Here is a 12,268-nt window from a genome sequence, read left to right as displayed (position 1 = left end):
TATTACTCCATTTAACTGTATTCTGAGTAGAAGCAGCTCTCCAGAGATTTTCCCCCCAGCATCTGACCTACTCAGGGATGAGGGAAATGCATTCAGTTTATTTAGGCTGCAATCCTATTCCTACTTACCTGGGAATAAGTCCCATTGAATTAAATGGAACTTGCTTCAGAATAGACATGTGCAGGATTGCATGGTTATTTGTTTATTTTGAATGTTTATGGGCCATTAAACATTACAAACTTTCATAGCAGTGTATACAACAGTAAAAATAACCACAGGTTAAAAAGCGATAAAGCAGTTCTCAAAAGAGAAATGAGGTACTGCCTGTAGTCTGAGTCAACTTACCCTTCTGAGAAACTCTGTAAAAAAAAAAAAGTTTTATCATATGATAGAATGTGTACAATGTCAGGGCCTGTTTAACTTCAGCAACAGTTGGTGAATTTATAAATCATCCCCTAGTATAAAAGTCCTGCATTGGTGTACAATTTTGAGTCATGAAAACAAAAGAATAGAAGAATAATGCAACATTGCAGATGCTGATTTCATTAAAAACAGTAAAATCCAGAAGCCATAAAATAAAAATTCAAAACCGCAACAACCAAACTATAAAATGTACTGGAATCATAGGCGTCAACTTCCGGATAGGAAAATAAGGGAAAATAAGGGATCAGCGGTGGCACGGCACCGGAAGTCGCTTCTGCGCATGTCCAGACATGCGTAGAAGCGACTTCCGGTGCCAGCTCTGCCCGATTTCCGGTGCCCAGACATGGGCAGAGCGGCACCGGAAATCGCCTCTGCACATGTCCAGACATGCGCAGAAGCAACTTCCGGTGCCGGGCTGCCAGTATCCGCATGTCTGGGCACCAGAAATTGCTTCTGCGCATGCTCGGGGAGGGCATTCCATATGTGGGACACCATGCTCAAGAAATGTTCTGCCTGTTTCCACCTGCCTAACTTCAGATGGCAGTCATCACTGATGAAGGAAGTGTTTGGGCAGGCCCATGTGGTAGGAAGTGCTCCCTCAAAAAGCCAGGTCCCAAGGATGCTTATGAATACCCATTGCCAGGGAATGACAGAGAGGGGCTCAAGTTCTTGTTGTGGGCCACTCAGCATCTGGATGGCCTCTGAGGAGGTGAACAGGATGTTGGATCAGATAGGCAGCTCTTTATGCTGTTTATAGGTTACAACCTGCATTTGAAAACCAGCCAGGCGTGTAATAATGAGTCAGACTAGGACTGGGAAGCTTCAGGTTCAAATCACCCATAGCTGCCAACTCTCTGGGGCCCTTGGTGCCTGAGCACCCAAAAAATTCCCCACGAAAGGGCCGGGCACCCACAAATTTCAGTGCCAGGGCCATGCACACTGCATGACACCCGCAGCCCCAGGCACCCACGGTCACAGGACAGGACCACATTGGCCCTTCTGAATTCAGCCATAATGCTCCCTGGCTAACCTGGAGTCAGTCCCTACCACTCAGCCTAACCTTCCTCACAGGGTTGTTGTGAGGAAAAATGTAGAATGTGGAGAGGGCAATGGGCATGTGATAATAAAAGTGCCCCACCGGTTTTAGCTTTTGGCACAAACTATCCCTGTACCAGGCTGGACGAAAAGGGCTGCCATAAGAGTTGAGTTCCCTCTCTGCTCGCCCGCTACCCGCCAAACACCCTGTGATGCGCTTGTTAACTTATTTTTAAACGATGCGAAGCGAGGTTTTATAGCGCGAAGCAAGAGTTGGAAGTTCCAGCCAGCATTTGCCATCCCTTCAGTTCCCGCCTTTCTCTGCCACTAATCCTTTATGATCTCGGGCCTTATTCTGGCGCCGGCATTTCCCGCCTTCAGCCCGGAGCTGAAGGGAAACGCGGGAGGCAGAGCTCCTTGACGAGGCAGGGAAGCTAATTCAAGGGATGTTCTTGGCGGCGCCTTTCGCGGGATGATGAGGGCGGCCCCGTGAGAGGAAAACGGAGCGAGAGGAACGAGAAGCGGAGCGATTGTCAGGCTCCGGCGCCGGCGGGGTGGCGCGCGTGTCTTGGGGGAGATACGGGACTCCATCTCGTTCCGCTTAGGACAGCTGCTCCGTCTTTTTGACGTGGATATGGAGCGTTTTAAAGCCCCGCAGCCTACAACAAAAACAACACCGCACCGCCTCAATGAATTTAGGGACGGCAAGAAGAGGCTTGAGGAAGTGGAGCGGCGCAGGATGTGACTCTCCTTCCTAGACCCTGAGCTGCCCAAGGCGTGTTTTTTTTCGGGGGGGGGGAGGCTGCCAGGGGTTCCCTTCACGACTGAGTGATTCCCACCTCCTCCGCTGAGGCGAATGCCTGACTGCTTTCCCCTCCGCTCTCTCCAGAGGGAGGGAGGGAGGAGGAGGAGAAACGCGGGACCGTCGACCTCCACCTGCTGCCCCTTTCCAAATTCCCACTGGGCGGCCATTATTGGGGCAGAGGGGGATCAACCGCTGCTTGGCGCGCGCCCTCCCCCCTTCCTCCCCCCCGCGGCTCTCTCTCACGTCAGCTCGCGCGCGCTAAAAGGTGAGGCGGCGGGAGTCGCTAGCTGGCTTTGGCAAAGCCTGCAGCGAGCAGCGTGCGAGGGACTTTCTGGTGCCGGCGTGGACTCATCTCTCCAGCCCTAGCCGCGGCGCCAGGAAAAGCGATGGGGAGCCGCCGCTGCTGCTTCCGAGAGCCTCCCCTCTGGCTGTTCCTGCCTCCATAGGACCTGCCTTGAAGAGAGCGAGCGCGGAAGAGCGAGTCCAGAAAGGGGGTGGTGGGTGGGGAGGAAGCGCGGCGGCGGCGGCACCTCCCATCCTCCCGCCAAGTTGCGCGCTCGCTCTTTCCATCTTTCCCCCGTCTCTTCTTTGCTGGAGCTACCCAGAGGAGCAGCATGTGGACTGGCTCCCCGGCTCCCTACAGTGCGCTCGGGCTGCTGCTGTTGCCGCCGCTTCCTTCGACACAGTCTGCTGCTGGCAGCGAGAACCCGGGCGCTGGATGAGCGAGAGACCGGGGGCGGGCGGGTAGCGGCTGCTGCGCCTTGAGGGTTTCTGCTCCCGCCGAGGGCAGGAGGAGCGGCGGCGCTGGGCGGCTCTTGCTGCTGCTGCTGCTGCTGCTGGAGAGGATCCCGTCCGCTTCCGCCACGCGCTCCCCTCCAGATCTGGCGTCTGCTGGCGGGCTGACCCACTGCCCCTTTCTCAACCCCGCCCGGACCCGCATGGCGTGCTACCTGGTCATCAGCTCCAGGCATCTCAGCAACGGGCACTACCGTGGCATTAAAGGGATCTTCAGGGGACCGCTCTGCAAAAACGGCTCGGCCTCTCCGGTAACTGGCACCTTACTCCATCTTCGGTCTACCTAGAGCAGGCGGCATAGTTCTAGATAGAGGCGCACGTTTCTCGTAGGAGCGTCTGGGGTCATCTACGTGGTGGGGGGGGGGAGGAGACGCGGGCACTTTCACTGCTTTGGGTCCATTTGGTTACATCTTGTTGCTTAAGCTAACTTTAAAAAAAAATTGCTTCTTGAATGTTTCTGCAAAGTTTTATCCTTCCGAATCCACCGGCGGAACAGGCTTAAGACTCAGGGGTTTAGGAACGGATCGGTTGTCTTGGCCAGGAATATAGATCGGATTACTTAGAAAAAAAGGGTATTTGGCGCTGTGGCTTCGGTGAGCCACACACGGACACAGTGCTGGCAGAAAAAAAAAGTTAGAGCGACTTTGATACGTGGCCGCGGAAAGTTAGTGGAGAAGAACTCAAAGCCTTGTGGGTGGGGGTAACAGGAGTAACGGAAAGTTAGACGCCAGAAGAAAGCAATGGGAGCGTCTGGAAGTGACCACTGAAAATGACAAGAGTTGTCCTTAAGGCTATGTAAGAGAGGCAAAGGAAAGGAAACATGCAGTATGTGGGCTAGAGAGAATGATAGTGATGCTTAGTGGAATTAATAGAATGCTTAAAGGAAGAGGAGTTGTTGTTTTTAAGTCTCCTTATTTATTTTAAAGTATTTTCAGCTGCTTTTTAAGGCTCACAAAATAATGTACAAAAGAAAATTGACACAAGCAGAAAAAAGCAAGAGGAGGAAACCTCAGGGTAGCATCACATTGACCTTTTTCACAACCAGGGCTTGACTTTAATCCCAGCATGCATTACAGGAATACTTTGAAATGTGTTTCACGTCTCTGTTCTGCTTTCCTAACTTTTTCCTCCTCCTTTCTCTTGTGTCTGCCTCCTTGACAGTCTAAGCAAGGTCTACTTTTCTTAACAATAAGAGAGTTCATCTACTTTAAAAAAGGAAGTTCAAATACGCAATATGAATATGGTGACGTTGCACCTTAGATTGGTGGCATGATGCCGAAGGGGTAGGTTGCAGAGAAGTGCCTTAGAGCATGAGTAAGATGCCAGTTGTGGTGAGGTGATTTACGGTACAATCCTATGCAGCTTTACTCCAAAGTCCTCTTAGGTTCACTGGGATTTAGTCCCCAGTGAATGTGTATAAGCTTCTGTCTTAATGCCCAGAATAGGATATAAACTCTGGTATAAAAAAGATCAGGGAAATATTCTGTTGCAGAATGACAGTCAAGAAAGCAGAATTAGAATGCCAATAAATGGAATCTCTGAAAGGACCCCCTCTTAATGATTGGGGTTTTACTACAGAATAATAAAATCCAGAGGTTGAATAATAGTGCTCATTGCAGGATGACAGAAGGACAACATATCTTTAAAGTTTTCAACAGTGACATGGTAATTAGATGACATTTCACAAGTACAATCCTTGCACTATCATAGTAGATAGGTGGGAGCTGTCTAGGGTTGCAAATGCCCATCTCTGAGATGCAACCCACCATTGCGAAGCTATTGGAGAAGTGTTCTCCAATAGGGAGTGCATATGATGCTGAGAAGAAAGTCCCATGGGTTGGATATAATTGAACAGGTGGCAAAGCTTAAGTGGGTGCAGCTATAAATGAGAGACTGTAAAGAAAAGAAAGTGCTAAAGTGTAAGGAAGGTACAGTGCTCTGGTTGGAAGCAGGATGCTTCCAAACGCCACTTGCTGGAAACTACAGGAGTGGAGAGGATTGTTGCACTCACTTCCTAGTTGCTGGCTTCCCACAGGCAACTGGTTGGCCACTGTGAAAACCGGATAGTGGACTAGATGGGTCAATGTCTTGATCCAGCAGGGCTGTTCTTAATTGTACTTAAAAGAATGGGGAGATTGTGAAAAAACGGAGCAAAAGCTATGCTGAGTTAATGAAACAACTGTAAAGACAGCTTTGTAAACTGCAGAGGAGATTTGATGGGAAACAGTTGGAATTATAAGGGGAATGTTATTGGAATATGTGTTGTTGGAACTGATGGAATGTAAAATAATATGCTCCAAGGAATGAATAGTGTAAGATGTGGGAGTCCAGTGGTAAATTTTGAGCAAGGAGCATGATGCAAAGAGTTTTTTAAAATTAACTAATTGCCAACTATGGCAGCTACACAGACAAATGACCACTGTGGTGTTAAGCACCAGTGAGCTCTCCTTTTAGTGCCAATAACTGGTGAAAATGAACACAAGGAGTCAGTGACCTTTTACCATATATCTAGTTCTGAGCTCCACAGCATTCTCTTCTAAGAAGTATTTGAACTTTAGAAGTTCGTTTTGCTATCTCTTCTCCTCTGAAAACTGTTATTCTTCTTGTAGGACTCTGGGCACTGTAACTTCACATGAACAAGTAAAGGTAGTTGTGGTGTCCCATAATTTTTTTAAAAATCAAAAATTAGGACAGTTGGCGTAGCCTAATCAAAGGCACTTCCCTAATATGGATTTTTTTTTTACCTTCACATGTTTCTTCTTGAGCATTAGAGAAAAAATATTCATAAGCACACAGTTGCACACCTGTTTTTCGTGAGAAGATTCTAGTTTGTTCTTTACTCCAATATAGCAGCTGAAATATGTACACACAGTGTGTAACCTGTAGTGCAGCCAGATTAGTAAGGTACACTGCATTCGTTTATTTGTTTGTGTTTGTAGACCACTTCCACTGACAATGTAGAACAAATAACCACACTTAAACCAAATACCATAAAACCGTAGCACCATCTATGTACAGAGTGCTTTACAATGAGCAGCTTTGACAGGTCTCTTCTCCAAGGGCTTATGATCTATAAATAGACAAAAGGGAGAAAACAAATGAAGGGGGGAGGAATGGAAGCAAGGGAAAACACACAAACAATATGCTATTATTTCTGTTGTGCTTACTTTGGCTTAGTTGAGTTGTCCTTCTGTAATCCTCAAAATTGACCGATTGAACTTGGGGAACTTACCCTGAGAAAAGGCTTTCTCAGTTTCTGTTTTTAGAATGCTCAAAGTCAGTAGTGGCCCATGAGATGCCTTCTAAATATTGTTTGGGACTTGTTGTTGTTGTTTAGTCATTTAATTTTGTCCGACTCTTCGTGACCCCATGGACCAGAGCATGCCAGGCACTCATGTTGGTGGTTTCGAGAACATTGTCCAACCATCTCGTCCTCTGTCGTCCCCTTCTCCTTGTGCCCTCCATCTTTCCCAACATCAGGGTCTTTTCCAGGGAGTCTTCTCTTCTCATGAGGTGGCCAAAGTATTGGAGCCTCAGCTTCACGACCTGTCCTTCCAGTGAGCACTCAGGGCTGATTTCCTTCAGAATGGATAGGTTTGATCTTCTTGCAGTCCATGGGACTCTCAAGAGTCTCCTCCAGCACCGTAATTCAAAAGCATCAATTCTTCGGCGATCAGCCTTCTTCATAGTCCAGCTCTCACTTCCATACATCACTACTGGGAAAACCATAGCTTTAACTATACAGACTTTTGTCGGCAAAGTGATGTCTCTGCTTTTTAAGATGCTGTCCCAAGAAGCAGGCGTCTTTTAATTTCGTGGCTGCTGTCGCCATCTGCAGTGATCATGGAACCCAAGAAAGTAAAATCTCTCACTGCCTCCATTTCTTCCCCTTCTATTTGCCAGGAGGTGATGGGACCAGTGGCCATGATCTTGGGGTTTTTTTTTTATGTTGAGCTTCAGACCATATGTTGTGCTTACATCCTGTTTGGGACTAAGTTCCTATAAATCCCAACCATTGGTTATGCTGACTGAGGCTGATGAGAGTTGGAGTCCAGCAACATCTGGAGGGCTCCATGTTGACTATCCTTGCTCTAGGCATTGGGTGCCAGGGGATGTTTCACTCCCAGGGCTTGCTAGGAGTGTATGGATCTGGTGTATGGGTTAAAGAGGGTTTTTTTGTTTTTTTAAAAAATTAAACCTCCTCATAGACTGGTCCTGATGCAGCTCCCCTACCTCATGGCTGCTCTTCAGTTCGTATTAAATTCATGGTACATGCTTATAGACATTTATCCTCAATTGTAGTTTAGTCCTCAGTTCCTGTAATGACCATTCAAAGAGCAAAGGCTGTAAGCTGTGAGACTGCACTCCTATCCACACACAGGACTTCTGGGTAGATGCAGAAGTCTGGATATGCAGAGGATCACACTGCCAGTATTGGTTTTCACTTTGCAGTCGTAATTGACACAAGGACTCCTGCTTCTTAACTGTGAAGGCTACCTGGTACCCAACCAATATGTTTGTGATGTCTAGGAAATGTGTTTTAGTCTCTCCTTACCCTTCTTGAGATTTTCATCCAGAATAACTTTTGAGAAAATGTCTTTCCCTCTCATTTTTTTTTAAAAAGTGAAAGCTGATTCTAAATATGTTTGAAAGCTGTTCATGGTTTGGGGGATGATAGGGCGGGGGGGACGGACCCCCGTGGTGATGGCTTGCATGCAAAAGTCAAGAAATTTAAAATGTCAGATGTAAATGTGCCTCCAACCACATTGTACATCTGTATATTCTCGATTCTTGTTTCCCACAGAAAAATATGAATGGACACACTGTTGTTTATGTGGCAGCGGTGCACCATGAACAGGATGTAAGATGTACAGTACTTTTAAATTCACGTATTACCTATCCTTCTGAATTATTTTCTCATTTGCTTTATTCTGAAATTGCCATGTCAGCTTAATTTGGAAATTCTTGGTTTCCCCTAGGTTTTGTAGGGGTTTTTTTTGAGGGGGGGGGCTTGATTGAGACATCTATTTGTGAGTTCAGTGCTTTATCTTTTGTTTCTCGAGCAACATTTTGAACTTTCATATAATCTTAAATATTTAGTTTTAGTATATGAGCCATTAAAAGCTCCTTACATTTATGGAGTGCCATCTACTTCATGCATGACTCTGTGTAGCCTTTAATGTGTAATGTGTACCTTTCTATATTTAAAAGTGTCCTCTATTAACAAACCATGAAATGTCAGCAGGCTTATGGCTGTGCTTTTGGATATGAGAACAGTAGTGAATATTTAAATATTTTAAACACCTTTATGAAATTTCATGGCTGCGTGAGCAACAGTTTACCCATCTGGATATTTGTATGTGTCACTTTGTATCAATGTCAGCGATTGTGCATACTGTTCTTACAGTGGACACACAATTCTGGGGTATGGGGCTCCCATAGGCGGCTTATGGAAAGAGCCAGGTGTGCATACGCTGAATGATCATAGCCTTTGGGACAGTGGCCAGGATTTACATAAGCATACTCTTCATTTTTGCTTATTGTCGTAGAGGAGAGAATCCTGCTCTTTACTGATGACTCCTAGCACAGTTTGATTTCTCAGGTGAGCAGGAAAAAGTTGCATGCAAGGCAGCGGTAAGCCCAAGTTGCATGTTCATTATAATGTAGAGTGACCTGCGCAGTGCGCATGGTATGGAGCCTATTACCACGATGCCACCACTCACCTGTGGTGTTTATTCCACACAAAAGGGGGCCCAGATGCAGATGATCAGCTAACAGATTCTATTGCTATGAAAACCTCCACCTTGTCCCATAAGCAAGGTCTGGCAAGAAGTTTCTGCAAAGCATTTTCAAGGGCAGGTTTCTTGCACACCACTTAAGAGGCTTTATCACAATCGAGCGGTGTGTAAATTTTGTTTTTATTTATTTATTTAACAAAGAGTTGTCCACAACTAACATTTACTCAGAGGAGACCCATTGAAATTAATGGGCTTAAGTTCATCATGGTCATTAATTTTAATGGTTCCACTCTGAACAAAAGTTATTTGAATACAGCCCAAAAGTGTTTATTATAGGCATAACAAACATTTTTGAAAGCTAGTGGAAGAGGCTTCTTTTGAAATGTCAAATTATTTTCCGTCAATGAAAATCTGTCTCCTGAAAGGATACCATCATAACAGATTCAAATACAACACTGCAGGTTTGCAATCTGAAGAGACACATACACACATATCCCGAATTAAAAATTTGAGACATGCGTCATGCTTTTCCACTTGAAAAGATTTATTTCTAGGGTAGGATGGAATAAGAATTATTCTACCCTTTTTGGAGTCCAATTCCTGTGGTTTGGATGCTAGTCCCCTTTCTAAGCCTGAATGAAAAGGCAAGCCCAGAGCAGACACCCAACAGGCAACTTCCTCTGAGGACACAGCACTTTGTTAATTCTCACCACCAGGAATGTTTGTTAATCCAATCACACATCATGCAGTGTCATGGCTGTAGTACATGTCTCTCCAGCAAAAGCTGATTGGAAGAAGGCAAGTCATGCAGAGTTGCAACAAACATGCCCCTCACTGGCTCAGATGCAATTTTGGGGTGGTATGATCAGTGTGGTTGCACTGGGTGCAACACTGCAGAAGACACCAAAACAATGCTTTAGAACGAAGCACGCAAGGCGGGAGGCGCAAAATTTTAGCAACACACAGGGTGCTACTGAAATTTTAGAGCCCAAAGGCAGCCACTGAGTGGCTGGATGCTTTGAGACTTATGTTTGTCTCGCTTAGAATCACAGAGCTGGAAGGTGCCTCTGGCTGATACAGGAAATCTGCTGTTACAGCATCCCCAACAAGTGGCTAGCTAGCTTCTGCTTAAAAGCCTCTAACAATGGAGAGGTCACCCTCTTCCGTGGCAGGGAGTCTCTTCCACCATTGAACAGCTTGTTATCATTAATAGTTTATTCCTAATGTTTACTAGAAACCCACTTTCCTGTAATTTGAACCCTTTGGTTCAGGTCTTAAGCTCTGCAACAACAGAAAACAATTTTTTCCCATCGCCTTCAAGGCTGTCCTATTGCCTCTTAATGGTCTCTTCCTTCAGGCTAAACATAATCAATTCCTTCAATCTTTACTCATAGGACTTTGTCTCCAGGCCTTTCATCTGGACGAGTTCCAGATTGTCACATAACTTTCTAAAACTACAGTGCCTAGAACTGGACACAGCACTCCAGGTAAGGTCTGACCAAAACAGAATAGCGTGGCACAATTTCTTCTTGTGATCTGGACACTCAACTATGTATGAAGCTGGCTTAACACTGAGTTAAACTATTGGTCCATCTAGGCGAGTACTGTCTGCTCTGACTAATGGTAGTGGCTGTCCCAAGTCTCAAGATGTATTTCCCATTATCTGCTACCCATTCCTTTTTAAGTAGATGCCAGGGATTTAACTTGGAACATACTGCATGGAAAGCGTGCTCTGAACAATGTCCCTTCTGTCTCTGAATGCGTGGCGATGGCTCCTTTCAAAAACTCATTGACAAAAGCCATGGGTGTTTCAAATGAAGCTTGTTTTGCAAGGGCTGTACTATGACCTTTCCTGGGACGCAATTTGGGAATTGCTGGCTCAGACCAGGGGTCTGGTGTGTTGCTTGCTGGAACAAAATTATTACTTACTGTGAGGACTGAGTAATGTAACTTCAAGACTGATACAAATGGGAAAGCTCTTGAACTGATGATTGACTGAAGAGTGGGGACGAGAAATGCTGAGCTTTAAGAACGGAGTCAAAAGCGGTAGACTCCTGAGAGGGTTATATTTCCTTCTAGAGGTGCATTTCAGAAGTGTCATTTTCTCCTTCCCATTTTTCATGGAATAACAAATGCTCTTTGAGGATCCGATATATGTCCCCTGCAAAATGAAATATGACCCATATGCAAAAATCTAGCATTTACTAAGATTTGTAAAGCTCTGTGCAGAATACTTATGGCCATGAATATATCATACTGATCACAGGGCTCCTTGGAGCTGCCATTGGTTTTTTTCTTTTATCTGTGATGGATACATATAATACTGGCCTGCCTCAAAACTGCTTCAGTCAGTATCTTACCAGACATGCCACAACCTTTGCGAAAACAAACTCACAAGGCAGGACCCAGACTTTGCCAGGATCTTCGCAGAGTCCTGCAGTAGTGCCAATGACTCAGCAGATGTCTTCCTTTCTTTTCCTCCACTGTTTTCATCTAGTGCTGCCGGGCTGCTTGAGGCTTTTCAGCTAAGACATAAAACGAAGTCAGTTTTAGTTACAGTTATTAAAATTACTTCATGTTTCTGCGGGTAATGAAAAGTTAAAGTGGTAATTGAGACCTAGGATGGAATGCATGTTCTTTCATAAGGTCCCCCCCTCCCTCCAAAATCACAAAAGGATATATTAGTACTTGCCAGTTTATTCGCTCCTCAGATGGTTATTTAGTGATTGTGTTAAGTAGTTGGTTGTATTCCATTTTTTTAAAAAATTGTCTTTGCTTCACTTAGGGCCATGGTGATTTCCTTATTGAAATGCCTAAGAAAGGACCCATAGGATTTAACTGGATTTAACAGTTCTAACTAGGTGCAGAAAATGTTCATGTGCTAGAATGGCTTTAACAATGCTTTCTACCACAGTGAAACATGTTTCTCCAAAGGGAGTGTTTAATATCAAAAGCATACCAGTGTGAGTAGATAAATAGGTACTGTACAGTGGTACCTTGGTTTTAGAACAGCTTAGTTTATGAACAACTTGGAAATAGAACACTGCAAACCCAGAAGTAGGTGTTCTGGTTTGTGAACTTTGCCTTGGAAGCTGAACATGTTCCGCTTCCTGTTGAGTGTGTTCCATTTGTAAATTGAGTTCCCCGCTGCTAACCTGAGGCCTCCTATTGAGGCTGTCAGCTGTTTAGGACCGAGCACCCACACAACACAGAGGTGATATTTGGAGCTCTTTTTTTTGCTTTTTTTTTTGCATGTTTGTGTGGCTTTTTCATTTTTTTTGACTGTGACTTGTTCTTCGTTTTATGGGACTGACTTGTGACTGTGGCTTGTGACTTTGTTTTTGTGACTTGTTTTTGTGGCTGTGTGGAACCCAGTTCAGCTACTGATTGATTGTGTGACTGCAGAAATTGTTAAAAGCCCCCTCCTCCATCCAAACAATGACTATCATCAGTGCATGTAAGAAAAAAATTT

At 45.2% G+C, this 12,268-nt stretch overlaps 1 protein-coding gene across 1 annotated transcript in view; it reads left to right on the top strand.

The window, feature by feature from the left end:
• The first annotated feature begins 2,908 nt into the window (after positions 1 to 2,908).
• ZNF804B (zinc finger protein 804B) overlaps positions 2,909 to 12,268 on the top strand; it is a 203,466-nt gene continuing 194,106 nt past the window's right edge. Inside the window, exon 1 of the mRNA XM_035129662.2 lies at positions 2,909 to 3,309. Within this exon, the coding sequence (XP_034985553.1) occupies positions 3,202 to 3,309 (108 nt within the window). The 5' untranslated portion in view covers positions 2,909 to 3,201. The remainder of the gene's footprint in view (positions 3,310 to 12,268) is intronic.

Source organism: Zootoca vivipara, chromosome 12 (genome assembly GCF_963506605.1).
Source record: "Zootoca vivipara chromosome 12, rZooViv1.1, whole genome shotgun sequence".
In the NCBI taxonomy this organism is placed as follows: Eukaryota; Metazoa; Chordata; class Lepidosauria; order Squamata; family Lacertidae; genus Zootoca; species Zootoca vivipara.
Note: the sequence above shows the minus strand (reverse complement) of the source record. Positions and strands in the feature narration are given on the sequence as shown.